The 21,234-nt window shown below is 44.7% G+C and overlaps 2 protein-coding genes across 3 annotated transcripts in view; one reads left to right on the top strand and one right to left on the bottom strand.

The window, feature by feature from the left end:
- Positions 1-13,109, bottom strand: part of TTLL11 (tubulin tyrosine ligase like 11) — a 35,713-nt gene extending 22,604 nt beyond the window's left edge. The window contains exons 1-4 of one of the 2 annotated variants that reach the window (XM_014258067.2): positions 12,747-13,109; positions 7,390-7,486; positions 5,919-6,052; positions 469-1,044 (exon numbers count right to left, since the gene is read on the bottom strand). In XM_014258067.2, the coding sequence (XP_014113542.2) occupies positions 469-1,044; positions 5,919-6,052; positions 7,390-7,486; positions 12,747-13,109 (1,170 nt within the window). The remainder of the gene's footprint in view (positions 1-468; positions 1,045-5,918; positions 6,053-7,389; positions 7,487-12,746) is intronic. The other variant, XM_088065852.1, reaches the window with a different exon arrangement.
- A 7,073-nt stretch (positions 13,110-20,182) lies between these two features.
- The window catches only part of LOC102106826 (carboxyl-terminal PDZ ligand of neuronal nitric oxide synthase protein-like), a 29,344-nt gene continuing 28,292 nt past the window's right edge, over positions 20,183-21,234 (top strand). Inside the window, exon 1 of the mRNA XM_088065774.1 lies at positions 20,183-20,323. Within this exon, the coding sequence (XP_087921900.1) occupies positions 20,219-20,323 (105 nt within the window). The 5' untranslated portion in view covers positions 20,183-20,218. The remainder of the gene's footprint in view (positions 20,324-21,234) is intronic.

Raw genomic sequence — 21,234 nt, 5'->3', positions numbered from 1 at the left:
GAAACATTTGAGGGGAAGAAAAGAAGTAACTGAGAAACTCTGCACAGTCAGAAGAACTCCAGAAGCCACTTGTCTCCCATGCTAATGGCTCCTGTCACACCACCCCCATCCCTAAACACTGCATCTGCCAACAGGGAATCTTGGCATCCATGACAAGGTGGGTCTTAAAAGCACCAGGAGCAAAACTGTGTTAGAAACCTGCAAAGCTTCACTGCTAATATATAGAAAATAGAATCTGGAGTGAATACTGTCACTAACAAACTACACCCATTGAAAATTCTCTGTATCTGCTTAGGGCTGGAAGTAACAGAGGTGAGGAGACTGAGGTTTGACTTGGGCGAGGAGCTCTGAGCTCCCACTAGTGAGCAGCACCATAACTAGAGAAACCTTTTAGAAAAGGCATTTAACAGTCAGAAAATTAATCTATGCATAGAAGTAACTGCATTCCTGGCAGAAATTCCAACTCACCTGGAAGCAAGTTGGCCCAGGTTTTCCTGCTGGTATGTCAGACTGATAGTAAACTTTCAGTTCTGGTGTCAGTGCAATAATTGTTTTAATCACCAATGAAATTATATCTGACCAGAGCTTTTTGACATCAGCTCCTCTGGAAGACAGTCTGCACAGAATGCTTGAAAAAGTCCTCTTGCTGCCAGTGTTTACACTGTCAGAATGGATGAAATTCCCACTATGGATATTTAGTGAATAGTTGGTTAAGTGCATAAAAACCTGGTGCAAATTTTTGAGAGTGGGTTCTTGATAGGGCTGTGTACAAAATCTAGAAAGTCCATCTTTGGCTATATAAATCTCTAAGGGTTCTAAGGATTTCAGTAGGACATAGAGACGAATATCAAATTTCAGTTTGTCCATGAGCAGTGGTTTGCAGATGTATTCCTGGACCACAGCTGGCCGGCTCTGGATGCTCCCCGTCAGCCTGATGTCACTTGGGTCCTTGATGAGGTAGATTCCATCCCCTTGGCAGCCTCCATCAGGCTTCACAATAAAAGTGGGCTTCCAGGATGGATTGCTGTCTTTCATCACACGAAACTAGAAGGAAAAGCAATACAGTGAGAGTCACTAACTGGGGAAGGGAAGAAGGGCTGGTACTGTGAAAGCCAGTAAACAAAAATAAATAGAAATATCATGATCACATCACCAGAGTAGTAAACACCATGCAAAAAAGGCAGAAGATGAACAGTGCTGACAAGCACAAGGAGAAACAAAAAAGCACGAGTAGGGAATTACTAGTACAGATAAAAGGTCATTTTATTTAACAAGCCATTGTATAAATAATTTCAGTAACTTCTTTTTAATATTCTGTTCCAATTTACAGAAGGAAATGGGGTATATCTCATGAGATCCATTTTAGTAGTCACTAGTGTATATGAAACTGCAAAGTTAAACTTTCATGCTGCATTTTGAACAATTACTGACAAAGACAATCATTAACTTAAGGAAAGGTGCCTTATTTATTGAGGTATGAGTGCAAATACTACCAGAAGAAGGAAAACTGAAGTAAAAATCTGTCACTAACAATACCTTTTTCCACTGCTGAAAATATTTCACCATCAGATACCCAGTGTTAATAAAACTGGGGAATGCTGAACCATGTACAGGTATAACTATGTCACTGACACATCTGCTGAATATCAGAGCTTTCATGTCATATACGTATTTCCCACTACCTAAATAAATTCTAGTTTATTTATTACTTGTACAGCGGAAGTCAGAACTGCAGAGATGGGAATGCCTCAATCAGAAATGAAATTGATAAAGAAAGGGGAGCCCTAACAAAGAAAGTAGCTGAAGAAATGCAGGATGCAGGCTAGCAGGTTTAGCAGCTACTCATGGAATTCAGGACAATAAAGCACTCAAAACCTCTTCCTTCCAAAACACAGGGATGTCCCAGCACTGACCACTCCTTTCTTGCACTCCCACATTTTAGGGCCCCAGCCCCGAGGCTGCTCTCCCTCCTCTCCCTGCAGCCAGGCACGGGCTGAGCCCTGTCAGAGATCTGGTTTTACCCCATGGCTCACCAGCAACAACTGGAGATTGACTTTTAGAAGCCTGAGGACAGAAGCTACAAAGAACAAATCAGTTGCCACCATCAGCCCTGGAGAATTTAAGAGGGAAAAATCAGCCCACAGGAAAAGGCTGAGCATGGTCAGGTCATTGTGAGAGCAGCAGCCTCTGCTGTACCATCAGGCTGCTGACCCCCCAGGAGAGGCCCAGCTCTGTCAGCACTGACATTCCCAAGGCCTCAAGGACTTCTGGCTCCTCCCTACCCAGTTATTTATTTCACTGAGAGTCACACTGCTAAAAGCCTTCCCTACCAGCTGCAGCAGCAGATCCATTATCCAGACTAGGATTTTTCTCACGGACAGGTGTCACACTGACTCAGTGAAAGATCCTTCTTCAAAATAGGTCACTCTGAGGGATAAAACGCCTCAGTGGAGGTCAACCTTACATAAATGGCATGTGGATAAATAGGTCCAAGTAGATCAGCAGGCCTAGATGAGCAAAGGAGGAAAGCAGGATTTATGTCCTAGTCTTTTTACCACTATAGAATAATCTTCCCCTGATGTGACATTACCCAGCAGAGCAGAGGAGTTCTCTGGTTCACTGTTGTTAAAGTCAGCACCACAGAGAGACACCTGGTTAACCTGAACCCTCCATGAGCAAACACACCCTGCTGTGACTGCTCTCCAACACACACAGTGCCAGTCCTGCCCTCCTAGGGCAGAAAATAGTGAAGAACCTCTGTGACACCAGGTGGAAGAATCTGCCCCTGGTCCCACATCTGCTGTTCACCCCTCAGGCTACATCTGCTCTGCTCCAATGCTTTCCAAAAGAGATGATGCTTTCCAAAAGAGATGATGTTTTCCAGGGACTATTGCTGAAGATGCAAAAGAACCTGCCTTTCAAAATACTGCATTCTAACAATCACTGGTCTCTGAGATCTCTCTTCTCTTAAAACAGAAAGCAAATAATTTTCTCCATCATTTTCTATTCCATTTTTTTTTAATGGACTAAAAGGCCTGGATATTATTCAGGCTTTCTAGTCCATCAAAACCGACACACGGCAGATGAAGATAGGCTGGTGGGGAAAGGGGGAATAGTAATCCAGAGTCAGTTTCAGTCAGTTTTTCAGCAGATTTACTGTCTTGAAGAACACAGATGGTTTCTTGATCTTCAAGGAAATTCCCAACAGTCATCTTCAAATTCTCCACAATCCCCTCAACTATATTCCTTCAAATTCTCATTATGAGGGGGCTTGTCCAGACTTAGAAAATTCAGTCATGTAGGAAAATGAGTTTATACGAAATGAGATATTTCTGTGTCCTTTGCTTGACAGAAGGAAATTATCTTTAAAAAACATGTTAACCATTTACAGTTAACAGCAAGAAAAGAGTTTGGTGAAAATCTGCTGGTTTGGCTTTCATGAGGAAACACAGGTTGAATTAATATAGTATTCTGGGAAAAAAATGCATATAATGGGCTATAAGAACTGACAGCACAAAGACTGGAATATTCATGCCTATGCCAAAGAGGTATCCAAAAGCTAAAAACCCGATTAAAACACCAAAAATATACTGTGCTGGAAATTAGACCTTCCAAATTAGATTCTTATTAAAAATTAATCATACTGGCCTATTCATCATCCTCACAGGCAACACAAAGAAGGAAGTATGAGAACAATCATGGTCCTGGTCTGAATCCCAAGCTAGTTACTCTTCAGAAATTGGAATTTCATGTCAGAAATAAGTCCTTAGCACACACATTCCAACTAATTCTTCCCTATTAGTGAAGGAGGGATGACTGCAGCACCTGAGAGCTTTGCTTATCTGTAATTCATCTTCTGTTACAGTGACATGTTAGTACAAAATGTTTTAAAAAATAAGAAATTGGTGAATATTGAAAATAGCTACGTATCTATTTACTTAGTAAAATGAACTTTTAAATCCTTGATGAAAACACCTATCACTATCTCATTTCAATATAAATGACACTAAGGGAACTACCTTTATATTGGTATTTCCAGTATGAAGCTCATCCACCACAACTCCAGAGCAGTTTTCTCAATTACTGGCTTTCAAAGCACAGAAGATTGATATTAGATTACTTGTTTTCTACTGAAACTAGGTAGAGGGGAAAGCTGACAGCATTTGATTTCATTATTGATAGATATGTATGAAAAAGTTCACTATCATGACTACAGAAGTGAGGCACAGTAAGGATATTTGAGAGAGAAATTGTTTTGAAATGTTGTAGTGCATCAGGGGGAGGCAGCAAGATTTAAATTCCCAAGGAGTTTCTTCTTTCAATAATCATTTCTATTACAGACAAAATCTCACAGGTGTTAATTTCTCATCCAGCCCTTTGCAACAAAATCCTACACTACAAACAGCACCAAACATCTTCTCGTGTCTAACTACACCTGGAATGACACAATTTGACTTTTGATAATTAATATTTCAGAGTGTTCCAGTTCCTCCAGAGACATGTCTGACATGCAGGCACCACCAAAACTCTCCCCACTTCTGTTGTGAACAAGCTGAAATGCAGGCTCAAGAGAGCTGACAGTTTTGGCAGCATTAGGGTTGCAAGGCAAACAAAATCACACATGAACGAATAAACAACAGAAAAGACTGGAGAATTCCTGCTGAGAACTCGCCAAACTGCAAGTGAAAAGTGCTCTGAACCTTTTACAGTTCACAGGGGGTTTGGAATGTTTTGGGTTGTATTTTTTCTTGTTCTGGAGGGGCTGCACTCCGAACTTGTGTTAAGTAGAACATAAACTCTTACAACATCAAATATAATGTTTGATAACAAGAACTATGCTTTTCTCCAACACAGATGGAAGAACATATGCAAAGGAAACTCCTAGGAGTGTGTCAGTGGACATCTGTTCCTGTTGGAACACGAGCAGCAGCGCTGGCAGTGCAGGGAGCGGAGCAGAGCAGCGCTAACTCGCAGTGCCACCTGGTGCCAGCTCTCAGGGCTGAGCGTGTCCCTGCAGCCCCAAAGGCTCATCCACAGCCCCGGCTGCACCTCCTGCTCTGCTCCGGGTCATTGGCACTGACCTACCTGCCTTGCTGAGCTGTTCACACTCCTTTTACAGCCTGCTCTCACCCCATGCCAGTCACCCAGCCCACTGGAAGAGTATCTATTACAATATATTAATGAATTCAATTGGATTATGGATATGGTCATTAGCTAAAAAGTTGCACCCAGTACAAGAGTCTGTTAAAGCCCAGATTTTTCTTCTCTCCTATTTCCAAGCAGAGCATACTCTAGGATGCAAGAACACCCTGGCTGAGTCAGACAGGGTTAAACAAACACATATAACATTTTAAAATATTTGTAATAACAGAATCAAACATCAACACACAGCATCACTCTTTTAATAAAAAAATTAAAAAGCTGAAAAATACTTGCATTTTATTATATTCTGAATATTTAAACAAAACAGCAGTTTGACATGAGATGATGTGAGTGTATTTAACAATGCATACAATAAAATGCTCTTCAGAAGGGTTTGGGTACAACAGGCCAAGTGGACTAACAGGATTTCAGTGACAGTGAACGTGGTGAAGCACCACACTCTCCCTACACTGTACTGGAACCTCCTCAGGCCAGCAGAACATGCAGGGAAAGGGCTGATGCTTCAACCAGGTTCAATTTTCAAACACCTCTCCTGGCACAGCAGAGAAATAGATTCGTTTTGGAGTTTTTTCCAGAACATAACAAACAAAACATCCAGACATCCAGACCATAATTGATCCCAGGCAAATTGGAAAAGATGTCATCCACAGTCCCCAGGTGTGATTTTAAATAATCTGCTAGGTATAGAAGACCAAAGAATGACATGGATACAATATCCAAAAAGTTACAGTAATCTGAGAGTAAAAGTTATGTACCTCAGCCACAAAGAGGGGCAGTTCTTCTGGCAGAATCCAGGAGCGAGGGTAGAAGTTGTATTCCAGAGGAAACAGATCTTGCATTGTTCTCATGGCCCGACTCAGGGTAATTTTCCGAACTGTCTCCATCATGCCTGGGAGGAGAACAAAGTGAAAAAAACCCCACACTGAAGTCTCACCCTAACAGTAGATGTATCACTTCAGAGTATCATTGCTCATCCTGCTGGCAAGGCACTCTGGTCATGGCTATCAATAAAGTTGAACATCTTCTGAGATTTAAAATCTGACACAAAAATTGTGCCATTCCTCTACCATATTTACTATTGTATGTGTTTCTGTATAATATTAGAAAAAAAATAATTCTCAAAAAATACAGCTCAGAATAAAACATAAATCTGACTCAAATACAAACTGCCTTTGCCATAATCCAAATATTATTTTTCTAATCTATCACACCAGGGATAGGTACAAACGTAACTTAAATTTAACAAACCACTTTGTGTTTACTTTGCAGTTATTTAGGTGTCTGCATCACAAAGAACAGGTTATTTTGTGAACAGCCAAACAAACATTTGCTGAAGTCTTATGTCCAATGGGAACATGACTAAAAAGCTATTTTTATGGAAAAGTTTCTGGTAAAACCCTGCATCACGTTAGCACAACATTCCTGGAAATCAGGAATGGCTCTAATTTGATTCCTGTGCAGCCACTTGTTCACCAGGTAGAAGCCAAAATACAGACAGGTAACATAAATCTAACACTGATTTAAACCATCAGAAAACAACATCATCCTACACCTGAATGGGAACTTCCCTCAGGCAGGAGAAAGTCAGGGTAAATAAAGCCTGGAGTTCGATATCTGAGGTTCTTATGCTCACAGCACACTAACAGCAGCCATAAATCTGAAGTAAAGGGCTTAGATAAGTCAATACCTAAGCTCTTAGCTCTTATTTAGAGAGATCTCAACAGGGATTAAATGAGAAAAAAGGAGCTTAAAAAAGTAGAAGAGTCATCATAAGATGAGGACTGACATGAACTCTTCAATATTAAAAAATCCATTTAAGGAATTCTGCTTCGAGCTTCTCCCTGAGATAAGCCAGAGTACGAAACAAAACAGATTCTTTCCACTTTGAATCAAAACCAAATCCAAAGATACAGCACTGTTATCAGTGCCAGATAACAGACAGTAATTGCATACTTCACTTAAATTATAGCCTAACACTCTTCTTTTTCCTAACTTCACGTGTATGAAGTATTCTTCTCAACAAAACCATTTTCTCTCCAAATGTCAGTTCAAAAATTGTTCAAGACGCCCACTCTGATATCCTCACCCCCTCAGCAAACCCAGTAATATGCCAAAAATACTATCAGCTGATTAGGCAGATAATTCACATTAAAAACCAGTAAAACACAGAACTAGGTCAAATAATCCTATTTTTAAAGCATTTGTTTAAACTAGAAAGTGAAGTACCTGGAAACTTGTTGACTTGCCCTGAGAAGATGTTGTTATCATGAAATGACACCCCGTGCCAATAAATGTCACACGGCAAGCGGCGGCCAAACGGAAACTGCAAAAGAGAGCAGACAAGTTTTGAGCAACCTGGGAATACCTACTCATTCCTGTCTTCTTTAAACACTCATCTTAAGCATGAACCACTCGAGAACAGTCCTGACTATCAGAAGAAAACAAGCTCTGGATATTGGTTGAAAAACAGAATATTTGGATCAGCTCAAAGACTTTAAAGTGAACAAACCAAGAGAGTTTTTAGAAACCAAACCCAAATGGCTGAGGCTTGGGCTGTGCTGAGAACCTCCAAGCTTCTGAGCAGTCAAGTTATAAATGTAAAGTGGACATTCAAAGCAAGATATTTAAGTGCTATAACTGTAATATTAATTTTTATATATCCAATTATAATTGTTAATTTCTATAGTATTAATTCCTTTCTGCTAATAGCCTGTAATTAAAATAAAAGCTTGCAATTTAATTAATCACTTGTTGAGCATATATATTCCCACTATCAAGAACTAATGCGATTATTTCAACAATATTAAATATTCCAGATTCTCTTTCCATTCACACAAGATTTCACCATAAATTGGAAAACTAGTTTGTTTACTATTATCAAAAACCAGTCTGAAGAGCTCAGAAGCAGCACTGACAACTACTGAGAGCAAGTTTCTAATAGCAGTAAAGTTGTTTATAAAAAACCCAGTTAGTTTTGTGTGAAGAAGGTGGTCTTCTTTTTCATGCTTATTCTCTTTGACATGGCCCCATTTATCAATCCCAAAACCCCCATTTTATCTGCAGCTCCATGAAGATGCCATTTAACTACCATATGGAATACAGTCACAGGAATAGCTTCTATTACTAGGCTACATCTTTTTCAAATAAATCTGCTATATTTAGCATTTTAGGACAAATTTGCATTAAATATCTACCACTCTCATCACCCAGTGCCATTTACTTATTGAAAAAACCACAGTATTTTGCAGAAACTTCTTGTTCTTTACTTGAAATGCAATTTCTTTTTTTAAAACATTTCTTTATGCAGTAGATCATTTTTCTTCGAGCATGACAGAAAAAAGAATTGCATAAACCTTTTGAGCATATTACTTTATTTGCTACTTTAATTAAAATTTCAGTTTCCTCAGTAAATAGTCTTGAAAAATTAATTTAAAATGCTAATTGAGCTATGCATCCTTTCTGTTTCCTTACTCACAGGGATGAGAAACCAAATTTAACAACAGCCAGTGGATTCTGCACTTATTTCATTACTATTCAGCCTGCAAAATCTGGTTTTGTACAAGTGAAAATTAATTCTGTTGGGCTCTGAAAGACAATCAGTGGCCTTAACCTCTCTCCACAGGTATATCCAGAATACAGATGCAGCATTCGGTCTCAGAGTGCCCTTCCCACTACAACCTGAACAATTTATTTATTTATTAAATGAAATTGAAATGAAAGGAACAAAATTTGCATTTATATAACACCTTTCATCTACAGAGGATATCAAAGCTCTCTACAAACACTGCACAGAAATCCTTTCACAACAGATGAGGAGTGAGCAGCTCTGGACAGGAAGATGGAAGCACTGCACCCCCTTGTCAGTAATTTGGGACAGCACAGCAAGGGCCCTGATCCTGAGAAATCAAGATTATCTGGACTTATCCAACAATGGGATCAAACTCACCTGAATGAGCTGGGCAGGATTCTGTAACCTCTGCACTACACTTTATATAAGAGTGGTGTTTGGAGAGGAGCCAACAAGTTTGATTATCTGGCACCTCTGGCAGTGCCAAGCAGATATAAATTAATCTTACTGTGGTGGGAGAGGCCTTTGCACCACATTACCAGCTCCTGGTGTGGGGCAGTGGTTAAAAAAGAAAGATGGTTGGAGCCATCCTTTTTTAAAATCTCTTAAATATTTTTTAGTCAGATTTGGGCAACATTTGTCAGAAAAAAATAAACAAGGAGCCATAAAGAGAATAGAGTTGTTTCCACAGCTTTGACATGATTAATAATCCATCATAGTCAAATCTGACTGACAGGTCATTTCTACCTTTGGGTTAGAAGCCAATAATTTAAATTGTCTCACAGGTCACATCAGTCTGTTCCATCATGTTTAATGACAAGTTAAATTACTCGTCTTCCACTCAGCTTTTCCCAGCATAAAACCTGAAACTCTCCCCACGCCTCGGTGCAGCTCCGGAACAGCGAGACAAATGAAACGCTTGACGCTGGGATATTTGATGCCTGGGACATCTGCTTCTTCCATTTTCCTGGTAATTGAAAGCTTGCTGGAGAAATAATTTATTAAGTGATGAATAAACTCGGGATGCAAGCTCAATTTGTGCGCATTATTTCATTTGGCATCTCATGTTCATTTAAAGAATCTGACACGCTGCATCAGATGGTCCAGCCTAGCGCCGGAATTGGCACACGCATTGAAACTCTGCTTCTTAAAAGGTCCACCCACACAGGCCTATCAAACCTGATTGTTTCATTTACTCAAAATTTCCACAGATGAAAAAAAAAATACCAGTTGGGTTTTTATTCTGTCTTTTGCTTCTGATAACAGAATCTCAATGGTCAGTTTGCTGTCTTGCACTTCATCACCTCTTCCCCATAGATCAAAACCACAGGATATTTCACCAATATTGGCAATATTTAGAGTATTCTTCCTTTTTTTGTGCGTCTTATAATGACATTTACCATATGTCAACGCACTAATGAATAATAAAATAATGAAGAATGGATATGTGACACTGTAAGAATGCTATACACTAGATAGTAAAAGTTATGGCTCAAAAGTGCCTACTTGAAAAAGCATGTTATGCTGTCTCCTCCCAACAAAATATTCCAGCCAACACATCCAGCAGGAAAAACAAGAGAAATTAAACAAAAGCAAGAATAGGAAAATGTAAAAGAAGTAGAGAGGGAAAAGGATCAAAAGTATTATAGAAGGGATAACAGTAGAATAGCAGTCCCTGACACATCAGTATTTAAAATACATGCATTTCATTACTACTTCCAGGATTTTTTTGCATTATTTTCCTGGATCCTGGAAGCAACACCCGTGTTCCCTCTGCTGGTCCTGCTGTAACACTGCAACCAGCTCCAAGGCTCTGGTCATCCCTGACAGTGGTCTGAACAAATATTTTACTGCTATTTCTCTAAATGTCTGAAAGGGACATCTTTCAGAATTACATGTAGCTTCAATAAAGAGTTTTCCTTGGATTTATCTTCCCAATTTTGTTTTTTTTCTCTTCAAATCTTGACCAGATCTTATTAACCTATTTATAATATCCAGCAATACATGACAGTGACTTGTTTACAGGGAATGAGTTATCAGCCACCCAGATGGTGCAATCAAGCATCACAAAATTCCGTATTAGGCCTCTTCTTTATTAAGAGACAAAGTGACCAGAGGAGGAAGCAACAAACTAAATGAAAAACATTGACCCAAGAAAGAGATGGAGGAGAGAGGATATTGAGGGAGACAGGGAACAAAGAGAGATGAAGTAAAGGCAGCAGCAATTGCTGTTGGGGGATGCAAAGCAGGAAGGAAAAAGCTGATTAATGCAGCACAGAGATTCATGAGAGGAACAAGAGCTTGTGAAACAAGTCAATTAGTAGGAAAGACTATCAAGTGCAAGGCAAATGCAAAACAGTGAAGTCTCAGGAAACTAAAAAGACAAAATTAACTACTAAGTGTGGCTCATTCCCAGCACAATCTGCAAGGCTAGCTGCTATCAGTGATCCAGAAACCCTCTCTGGAATGGCTCCTCGAGCTCAGAACATAAAACTTAACAGTAAAAACAAAGAAATTAAGTGTGAAGTGTCCCTGCTCTGCATGTCACTGCATAAAACATGGAGCAAGGCTGCTGACAGACACCCCACAGGTGCACTGAGGGCCAAGAGAGGTAAATGTAGCAGGTTTGAATTTCAAGGCTCTGGAATGTTGTATTTTGCTGTACAAGCAGGAGTTGAGAACTGGGGCACTGGTGCAAAGAGGTTTTGAAATCCTGCCACTGGATTTAAATAACAACAATCTTGAAATAAAATTTTATGAAGTCAGAGAAGGAGAAAGTATTACTCTTCCTGACATGGAGCATACATATCCTTGTGGGATTAGGTATTCAGGACATTATGAATAAACATAGGCAACATTTACTGCCACTCAGTCCTCCAGAAAATTTGCAGTATTTCACTCTGAGGTTAGCAACAGCACAGAATATAGTGGCTACCCCATGTGTGCACAGATTTTGTTTAAAAAGCATCAGGTGCACAAAAATATCATCTTGGAAGTGGGAATCCAAAAGGCAGCTGTGTAAAGTGGAGTAGCTGTAGGTCAGAGATCACACAAGTCTGTCCTAGCTCTGCACGTAAGAAACAGTTCATCCTCCGGTTTTATTCCTCCTTTTCCCTCCAACTTCCCCCTAAGAAATGGACTACAAGTACCCTTTTTCTTACACAAGTTCCTTACAAAGCTCCTAGAAGCCATCTCAACTTCTATAAAACCATTTATAAAGCTGTTAGTGAAAGGAAATCTTTACAACTGGAGAATAATTTACCATCTATAGTAAGATATATCTAAGAAATCTCTCCAGGATTTAAATAAGGAGCTGCAAAGCATGAGTTCTGTGCCAGCTCCCCTGTTGTCCTGATTCCAGTTCAGCACATACTGGCACTCACTGAAATCCTCACAAAGCATTGAGAAAACACATGACTCGAGCAGCAGGAGAAAAAAATAGCTTTTGCTGCTCTACATAAAGTAAATTAGCAGGCTAAAGCCCGTTATGTGCACGTTATCGGCTGGCTTAACTCTGCAGCATTCATACACCGTGCTCTCTGACACGCCTTGGTGACCAGGGCAGCGGCTCTGCCGGGCCAGAACTTCCCGACCGTGGTCCCGAGCTGGGCCCGCGTACGCAAACCCTGAGGGAAGGGAGGGAAGAAATGCAAATCCACACAACACGTCAAACGCTTCCCCGTGGGAGCAGGTTTCTTTCTTGCCCTTTCCGTGATCAGTTTAACCTCGGAAACTAAATACCCGATTACCCCTGTTCTGGTTTGCGTAACTGGCCGTGGCAGTCGTGATCATGAATCAAATCACGGAGCCGGCATCTGGTCAGAAATAGTCCCAGGGTCGGGGGAGCACAGCGCGTGCAGCGGCCCTTAAAGAGGCACGGGAGGAGGAGGAGAATGGAGGAAGGCTTTGCCAGGGGCAGACCCGAGGCAAGGGAGGGGAGTCTGGGCAGGACCGGCGCTAGGCCGGAGCAGGGATGGGGACGCGGCCCCGCAGGGTCCCGCTGGCGAGCGCTCACCTCCTTCCAGCGGAGCTGCCGCAGGCTGATTTTCAGGGCCTCCAGAGAGGTCTTGGCCTTGGAGCTGTCCACAGTGACCCCGGGCCCCCGGGCGCTCTTGCCACCGCTGCGGCGGCCCGGGGCCCGCCGGGCGCCGCCCCGCACGGCCCGGCCGGCCGAGCCCTGTGCGCCGGCCCTGCACCGGCCCCGCTCCCGGCCGGGCGCTGCGGGCAGCGCCCTTTCCCCCGAGGGCGCCGCGGCGGGCGGGCCGTCCTGCGGGGCCTCAGCGGGCAGGGCCGGGGACCCCGGGGGCTCCTCCGCCTCGCGAGCCGGGTCTATCTCCGCCGGTTCCAGCCCGGCCGGCTCCATTCCCTCTGTCCCCATCTCCGCCGGTTCTATCCCTGCTGACCCCATCCCCATCGTCCCGAGCCCGGCCGGCTCTATCCCCTCCGTCCCCATCACCACCGGTTCTATCCCCTCTGTCCCCGTCCCCGCCGTCTCCAGCCTGGCCGGTTCCAGCCCGGCCGGCTCCATTGCCTCCGTCCCCATCCCCCCCGGTTCCCTCCCCTCTGTCCCCGTCCCCTCCCGTTCTGTCCCCGCCGGTTCTATCCCCTCCATCCCCGTCCCCACCGGTTCTATCCCCTCTGTCCCTGTCCCCAGCCCGGCCGGCTCCATCCCGCCCCCGCTCCCCGCCCGTTGCCATGGCAGCGGCGCGGCCGGTGACCCGCTGGCCCCGCCCCGCCGCCGTGAGGCGCTGAGGCCGCCCCCGCCATTTTGGGATCGGGCAGAGGCCCCGCCCCGCGCAGTCCGAAATGGCCTCCGGAGCGGGGCGGGGCCGCCATGTTGGAAGCGGGCGAGGACCCCCTCGCCATGGCGGCCCCGCCTGAGGCCGGGCTGTGGGGCGGGGGCGGTGCCCGCCCTGCCCTTCGCCGCCGAACCGCACCGAACAGCACAGAACAACACCGAACAACACCGAACAACACCGAACAGCCCGGCCGGCCCAGACGCTCGGTCCGCTCCTCACCGATCGACGGAAAGGTTTTCGGGCTCTCGCCGCCGTTACAAAGCGCTGCCTCTCACAAAGGGTGGGTGCTCCCGTGTGAGAGGTTCAGCTGCATCGATGCTGGGAGAGCCCCGTGTGCGGATTTTAAACACTCTTAGGCACAACAGGAAAATATAAAAGCGGCTTTTACACTGTCACTAATGGAATGAATAACCTTAAAAGCAGCTCCGTGATCAACCTGAGCGAGCTGGAAGGTTCCCTGCCTATGGCAGGGGGTTGGAACTATATCATATTTAACGTCCCTTCCCACCCAAAGCATTCCAGAACTCTGACTCTATGGTACATGAATCCCTCCCGATATAGTTATGAGACAGTGAAGTGGAGAACTGTCACGTCAGTAAAGCGGCTTTGGAGCAAAACCCAGATTTGTGGAATTCGGGGAGCGCAGGGCTGTGGGCAGGCGGTGGCGCTGCGCCCTGGGAAATCCGGCCTGGATGCAAGGAATTCGGCACTTCGGGGGAAAAAACCAGGAATAATCAGGGTTCTGTGTGAAGCAGCGATCACCAGAGTCGTGATCTGGAACAGGACTAAAACGGGATATCAGCAGAAATTAAACTACAGAAATTTTTTTTAAAAAATGCAGGAAAAGCTGGCACTGCCAGTTAGCTGCAAGATAAAATAATAAGGTCGTATCAAGACCCTTATTTTTTCTGTGCCTCACCAGTCTTCCATCATTTACCCTTGCAGGCAGCGAACGAATTAATTAGAGTTGTCTCTTGCAACGTGAAGTGACCACGAAGGCTGAGGTCAGGTAGCTCGCTCTCGAGTGCTCTCATGTTGCTATTAAAAGATCTACATTATATTTTTATAGCTGTGACAGTGTTTAATTAAAAACTTGGGAGCGTTTCCATATTCCAGCAGGAGGTCAGAGGGGCTGGTAATGTTGGCAGGATGAGCTGTCTGGGTGGTGTCTTTTCCATGTCCATCACTGAAGGCACATCCTTGGCTTCACCACCACCACCAGATCACAGAAAGGTTTGGATTGGGAGGGACCTTAAAGATGATCTTGTTCCAAACCTCTTCCATGGGCAGGTGCAAACCAGGAAAAAAAATTAATGTTTTGCTTATGTTCAACATTGGCATAAAAAAATCAGTCTTAAGAAAAGCAATTCAGAGATGTTGGAGTGTGATTTCAAGTGGTGACCTGACCGACTGTCTCTTATTTTACTGCCAGGCTCCCAGATAAATATTTTTAACACAGAGATTTATCCTCACCAATTTCAGCGGTGCTGAAAGAAAACCAGGGAAAGAGTTAAGATGGGCCAAAGCATTAAGATGCATTGGAGCGTGGGAAATACCAAACAAAATGATTGCAAAGGGGAAATACTTTTATATCTAATTATCATATACCCACATTTCTTACAGGCTAATAACAGACTAGTTGTTCCTCTACCAGAGAAGCTGTAATAGATCCAATACCTGGTTTGCCTGTGTTGTGTGGATAAAACCTTCATTTCCTGTTGGGATAAATAGAAATGGGCTGCAGTGTGCAGTGTGGGGTCAGACTGCACGTGGCATTCAGGTACAGCAAGGTGGAGAGTAAAGTATAGGTTGGGCAGTAATGAGGCACAGGGTAATACAGAAGGAGAGCATATCCTGATTAATACAGCAAGCTGGATCTAGCAGCAGGAGAGAAATGGGAAACTTGAGATCATCTGTCTCCTGTGAGGAGAGGGGAAATTTAGTTACAGGGCACTCTTAAACACAAGGCTGTTTCCTGAGACCCTTACTCAGAGAGAGTTGTTGATAAGAACAGACTGTTACTATCTTGTGATAAGTGAACAAGAATGTGGATTCCATCCAGGAGAACTGTAATATCCCTATGCTCTCATTAATTAAATTCAGGATATCAAAGGTAACAGAGGTACTGGCCTAATTTTGTGGGAGTGGGGAAGGATCCTGTTTGATTGTACAGCATTTTACCCATCTCTCAGTCTAACAACTTCACTCTCATTTACCCAAAATCATCACTTACCTGACAAATTGTGTGTGCACAGGTAAGTGCCAGATCCAAGGAGGAATCCAGGAATAAAGCAGTTTACAGATGCAGCAAAGTGAGCAGTTTTCCATCATGACACCATGCTGATCCCAGCAGCTCACACTGTGGGACTGTACTGCCAACCTGTGGTATATGGAATTCATGAGCTGGGCATGTCAACATGTCAAGCTTATGAGGTTAACAAGTAACATTTTTCTTTAGTGATATATTTTCCTTCTTCTAGTAAGCATTTTTGTTTCCAATTTGGGATCAACATTTTTAGCTTTTATGTAGCATCATAAGGACAATAACTGTATTCATTTCTATACTTTTCTTTTTTAAAGGTAGCCAAGACAAGAAAAACAAAGTAGCATGTAATTTGCAAAAAGAACATACCATCTTTTTAAAATATAATATAAAACTGGCCTCCTGTCAGTGGCAAATTTGCAGAAATACTTCAGTGTACCCTTTTGAAAAAGAATACATTCCTCAATCTATTGTTAAAAAAAAAAAAAGTTACTCATGGAGAACTATTCATCTGTGTCCGACGTTAACAGTTCCTTTTGCAATGATGGTGAGTATCTCCTGTCAGTTGCTCTTTCACAAATCCATGAGAAAGCAATGCTCTATAAAATGAAAAGTCAGAAGAAAACAAATCCAGCAAATGGACTCCACTTGGAAAACATCCATGGTGGAGTTATGCTTCAGCCTGCATTTAAATCCACATACACATCACCCTGTGCTGCCCATGTTTATGTTCAACCACAGAAGATTTGTGGTTGACCTACATATGCAAACAAAACATTTGCTGCATATTTGGGGTGGGGGGATTTGCATGATAGAAGATGATGAAAATATGCATAATTGTAGATGACATTTTTCATTGCCAAGTCCTGCTGCACAGCCCTTTGGAGCTGGCCATGCATGAAAGAGGTTTGCAGTCCTGACGGGCAGATTGCCTGGCCGCGCTGCGGAGCTGAACCGCCGAGACATTGAGCTTCTGTTTCTTCTTGAGCAACACAAATCTGGTATAATCATCTCACCAAGCAGCCCCTGTGCTCGCAGAGGACACCTATGACACTTGCTGAGGGGGCTGAAACCATGAGTTAGTTCCACACGTCACCTCCGAGTTCACCTCATGTGGCAGCTCAAGAGACTCAAAGATTTTGTTTAGGAGTTTTCTCGGTATTCTTAAAATCCCCAATGCAACAGGGAGTAACATCACATAACTTAGTCAACAGCAGCTGGTTTATCTGTTCTTGCCCCCACATTTCATCCCACAGCAGCTTTTCTAGGAAGTCTCCTGGTGTGTTAGTACCCTGGAGGCTTTGCTCTAAAAATTCCACCAGCACAAGTAAATATTAATAATGTTGATAAAGTGGCATGGCAAACCCAGATCCTCTAAGACAGTAAGCATGCACAGACCTCTCAGCTTTTATGTGTGCTGTGGAAGTGCTCTCCTGTAACAGGTTTTGTCTGCCATTACTGGATGTCTGTCTGGTTGCTCTTCCTATGTCACATCTTATTTATCATTCAAAATCTCTGCAACTCTGCTGTGCAGAAATAAGTGCTTATAAGGGTTAGCAGGAAGGAGGAAAATTCCATGGCATCAAGACCAGCTCTCCTCCTCTATCTGTGAAGGTGAGTTTGGAAAAATCTGACAAGATCAGACAGGAGCAAAAGCTCCCGTCCCTACAAACCAACCAAGGAACCAATTAAACACCCTGCCTGCAACACCCACTACCCAATTTACACCACACTCAAGGTCTCTTCAAAAGATGAACTTATGTAAGAAGAGAGACTTCCATGCAGAGTCCTGGGGAAGCAGAAATGTGCACCCATGTGAGAGAAAGAGAAGGAAGGAAGGAAATCTTGGGAGTTTGTGCCTGAGAAAGAAAGCTGATACAAACCTGGTCCCTGCAGAAACACTTGCAGCTCCGAGCCAAGAAGCTGTCTTGGGGCTTCACTCCTACTGTGTTCAGAGAAACGGGACTTTCTGAGTGCTTTGCACATCAAAGGAATAACTCGTTCAGTACCTCCATGTGATGCAAACACCCACCATGAGGTTTGGCCAACTGTTCAATGCTACTCAGGGTTTGTTTATACTAAATCCGTGATGATGTCCCGTGTAAATGCTTCATTCCACATATTTGCCCAGTTTCATTGTCCAGAAGAAAAGGCATACAGCTTTCTTACTTCCAGTGGAGTCAAAGAATTTTCTTTGCCCAACAAACAAGCTAGAAAATTAACAGCTTTTTAGGTTTAGCAGCCTTCAAACTCAATTCTTGGACACAGATCCAAACCATTAACCTCAGGAGATTTAAGCCCTATGAAAAGTTCACAGAAGTTCATGAACAGGGAGTATTAAATATCTCCATTCAATTGTGATCTAACAGAAACTGGCACTGCAAGCTTTATTAAATAACAGCTGCTTTCTTTTTCTCAGGATTCCCATGAGATATTTCTTTCCTCCTACCCAGAGGATTTTATAATCTGCGGGATACTGGAATTAAAAAGACCATTCTTGTTATTTCATCCTGTTCTTTCTATCAGATTTAAAATTTTAACTCTCCCAAGTGAAGTCCATATGCACCCACATATATAGGAATGCTCTTGTGGCAATGAGAGGGTAATGAGAAGAAACTTTGAGCAGCTCAGCACGATGGCAGGTTCCTGCATGTCTCAGCTGAAATGCAGTATTGCAGAATCAATGTAGACACTCACCAGTAGTGGCTGTGTTAGGTTTTTCCCCATATGAGTTGAGCTTTGCTGGCATTAGCATCAAAGGAAGTATGAGCATAGCCTGACTGGGTGGCATCTCCTCCTCCTTGGGCTTAGGAGAACCAAAGACCTGAATGTTGCTCAGTCAGTCCAAGGACATTTGCACACAAAATCTATGTTATTTATTCAGGTCAACAGATATTTTTTTTAATCGTGATAGGTACAAGGTAAGAAAAGCGCCACGAAATGTTCTAAGTACACACAAACCATCAGCACAGAGCACACAAAAAATCACCAACAAAGAACTAAACCGATGCATCTGCAGGCGAGATGTGTATCTAGAGGAGCATCTTGGACAGAAACCAACTGACAAAACCCATATTGAGTTATGCTGTATAAAAGCAGGATTAGCATAAAGTTGTGAATATTTAAATGAGAAGGTAATGCAGTGCTATAGATTGGAAGGAAAGAAGTCTGTCTGGAAAGAGAAAAACTTCACAAAGACAGAAGGCTGACCACAGAGTCCTCCCCAGAAAGAGCTGCTAATACCTCAAAATACTTGAACATGTAGGGTCATAGTCTGTGAACCAATATTAATTCCTTGGGCTTTTTCTCCCTCTCTTAATTATAAGTTTCTGGATTCTTGGCTCTTGCCCATCTCCCACTGACTTACAAGGACTCAAAATGCCAAGAAGCTCAGGGTGATCACACTCCTGAGATGGATACTGAGAACTGTGCACTGTCTGCCTGTGGCCAAAGTTTTCTTTTTGGCTGATGCATAAGCCACATAAAAGGAGGCATCAAAAAACATTCAAACATCTGGCTGGGAGTTACTTTTATGACTCAAAAATTAATTTGGGGGAACTCAGATGAGATCCATTGGCACTCATGTAACCCTCCACCCTTTGGATTTTACACAATTCACATTTCTGATCACTCCTGTAAATGAAGTGTGGCTGTACCAACAGTCAGAGGACAAACCTTGGGCCTTGCCATCGCAGCTGTGCACATCTCATCCCTCACCTGTGCTGGTGCTCGCTGAGGAATGTCGTGCTCAGGTGTGCTAGAGTGGCATCCGTGAGGGCTCACCTGGCCCTGGCAGTGCCTTGTCACCAAGACTAAGCAGGAAGGAAAGAACACCATGAGCACATGGGGTGCCACAAATCCTGAGAGTATTCTGGTGACACAGTGGGCATCGACTGCGTACCAGGATTCTGAGAGACGGCACGTGCTAATTTCTACCAGAGCTGTAAGTCACACTGACATGAGACACACAGTGTATCCACTCATTCAGGACAGCCCTTGGAGATATTTGCACGGATTGATGAGATCTCCTCTCAGTCTTCTCCAGACTAACCAGGCCCAGCTCCCGCAGCGTCCCCCCACAAGCGAGATGCTCCAGGCCCCTCATCATCTTCTGTCCGCCCAGCGGAGCATCCCGCACGCTCCGGCCGGTGCCGGCGGTGGCTCCGCGGCGGGGCCGGGGCCGGGGCGGGGCGGCCGGGCAGGGCCGGGCGGCTCCCACCGCCCCCCGCACCACATGAGGGAACTTCGGGCCAATGGCGCCGCGGCGGGGCCGGGGCCCCGCTCGCTCCCGCGGACGCTCATTCAAAACGCGGCCGGGCTCGGGTGCCCGCAGCCCTGCACGGCGCGGGGGGCTCCGCGGGGCGGGCGCTGCCGGCCGCGATGCCCGGCGGGGCCGCGGGCTGAGGCGCCCCCCCGCCCGCCGCCATGCCGGTGAAGAACCGGTACAACCTGGTGGACGATGGCTGCGACTCCCGCGTCCCGCTGCACAACGAGGAGGCCTTTCAGCACGGCATCCACTTCCAGGCCAAGGTGAGCCCCGGGCGCGCTCCGCTCCGCAGCCCCCGGGCCGGGGGGCGCAGCCGGTGCCCCCCGCCTGTCGCAGCCCCGCGGCCCCCGCGCTCCGGGGCCTTGGCAGGGGGCCCCCGGGAGGTTCCCCCTCCTTGGCTGTTGCAGAGGGGGGCCCGGGGTCTCTGCGGGCTCGGGGTCCCCTCGGGCCGGGCTCCGGTGCTGTCCGGCAGCCATCGGTGTGGCACCCGCTGGCCGCGGGCCCATGGCCCCGTGGCCGGGCTCGCCGGGCCTCCCCAGCCCTGCCACGGTTATTCTTCAGCTCTGGAAGTGCCCCTGGGCCACGCTGAGGGAGCCTAAAGAAAACAGCAATCAATTATGAAAGCCTTACATTTAATTAGCACAATCAAACAGGTTCTTGCTCTTTTCCGAGTATTTTTGCAGCTGTGTAATCCTTAGACGCTGCCTTGTGAGCTTCATTTGGGAACTGCTCTGAAATGACCCCTCTTGACAGCACCGTGGATGCTGTCCCAGGTGCTCATCCCTGCCTGATCCAGTGCCTGTCCTGTCCCCCACCGGGCTGCCCTGTCCTGCCACGTCGGGGTGACAGCTCCCTATTCCCCTGGAAACCAGCAGACTGCTATGTGCTGCTCAAATAATAGTGCCTGACTCCAGCTGACCCTTTCCCTGCATGAAAAGCTGGACAGACAAGGTCCGCAGCCTTCAGGCATCAGAAAAAAATACTGATATTGTCAGAAATCCCGTATTGATCATGAACAGCCTGGCAGCACAGCAGCACTCTCAGAAAGTGACTCCATTGGAATTGGCACGCTGTAGACAGCATGGGGAATGGGTTTATAATTCAGCTGACAAGAAGAATTGCATTTTGCTGGAGCAACTCACAGGCTCCCTTCCCCTCTTTGCAGGTGGCCTAA

Source organism: Pseudopodoces humilis, chromosome 22 (genome assembly GCF_049639895.1).
Source record: "Pseudopodoces humilis isolate 2021_Gansu_Grassland_sample_001 chromosome 22, ASM4963989v1, whole genome shotgun sequence".
NCBI lineage: Eukaryota > Metazoa > Chordata > Aves > Passeriformes > Paridae > Pseudopodoces > Pseudopodoces humilis.
This window is presented reverse-complemented; position numbering and strand designations above follow the sequence as displayed.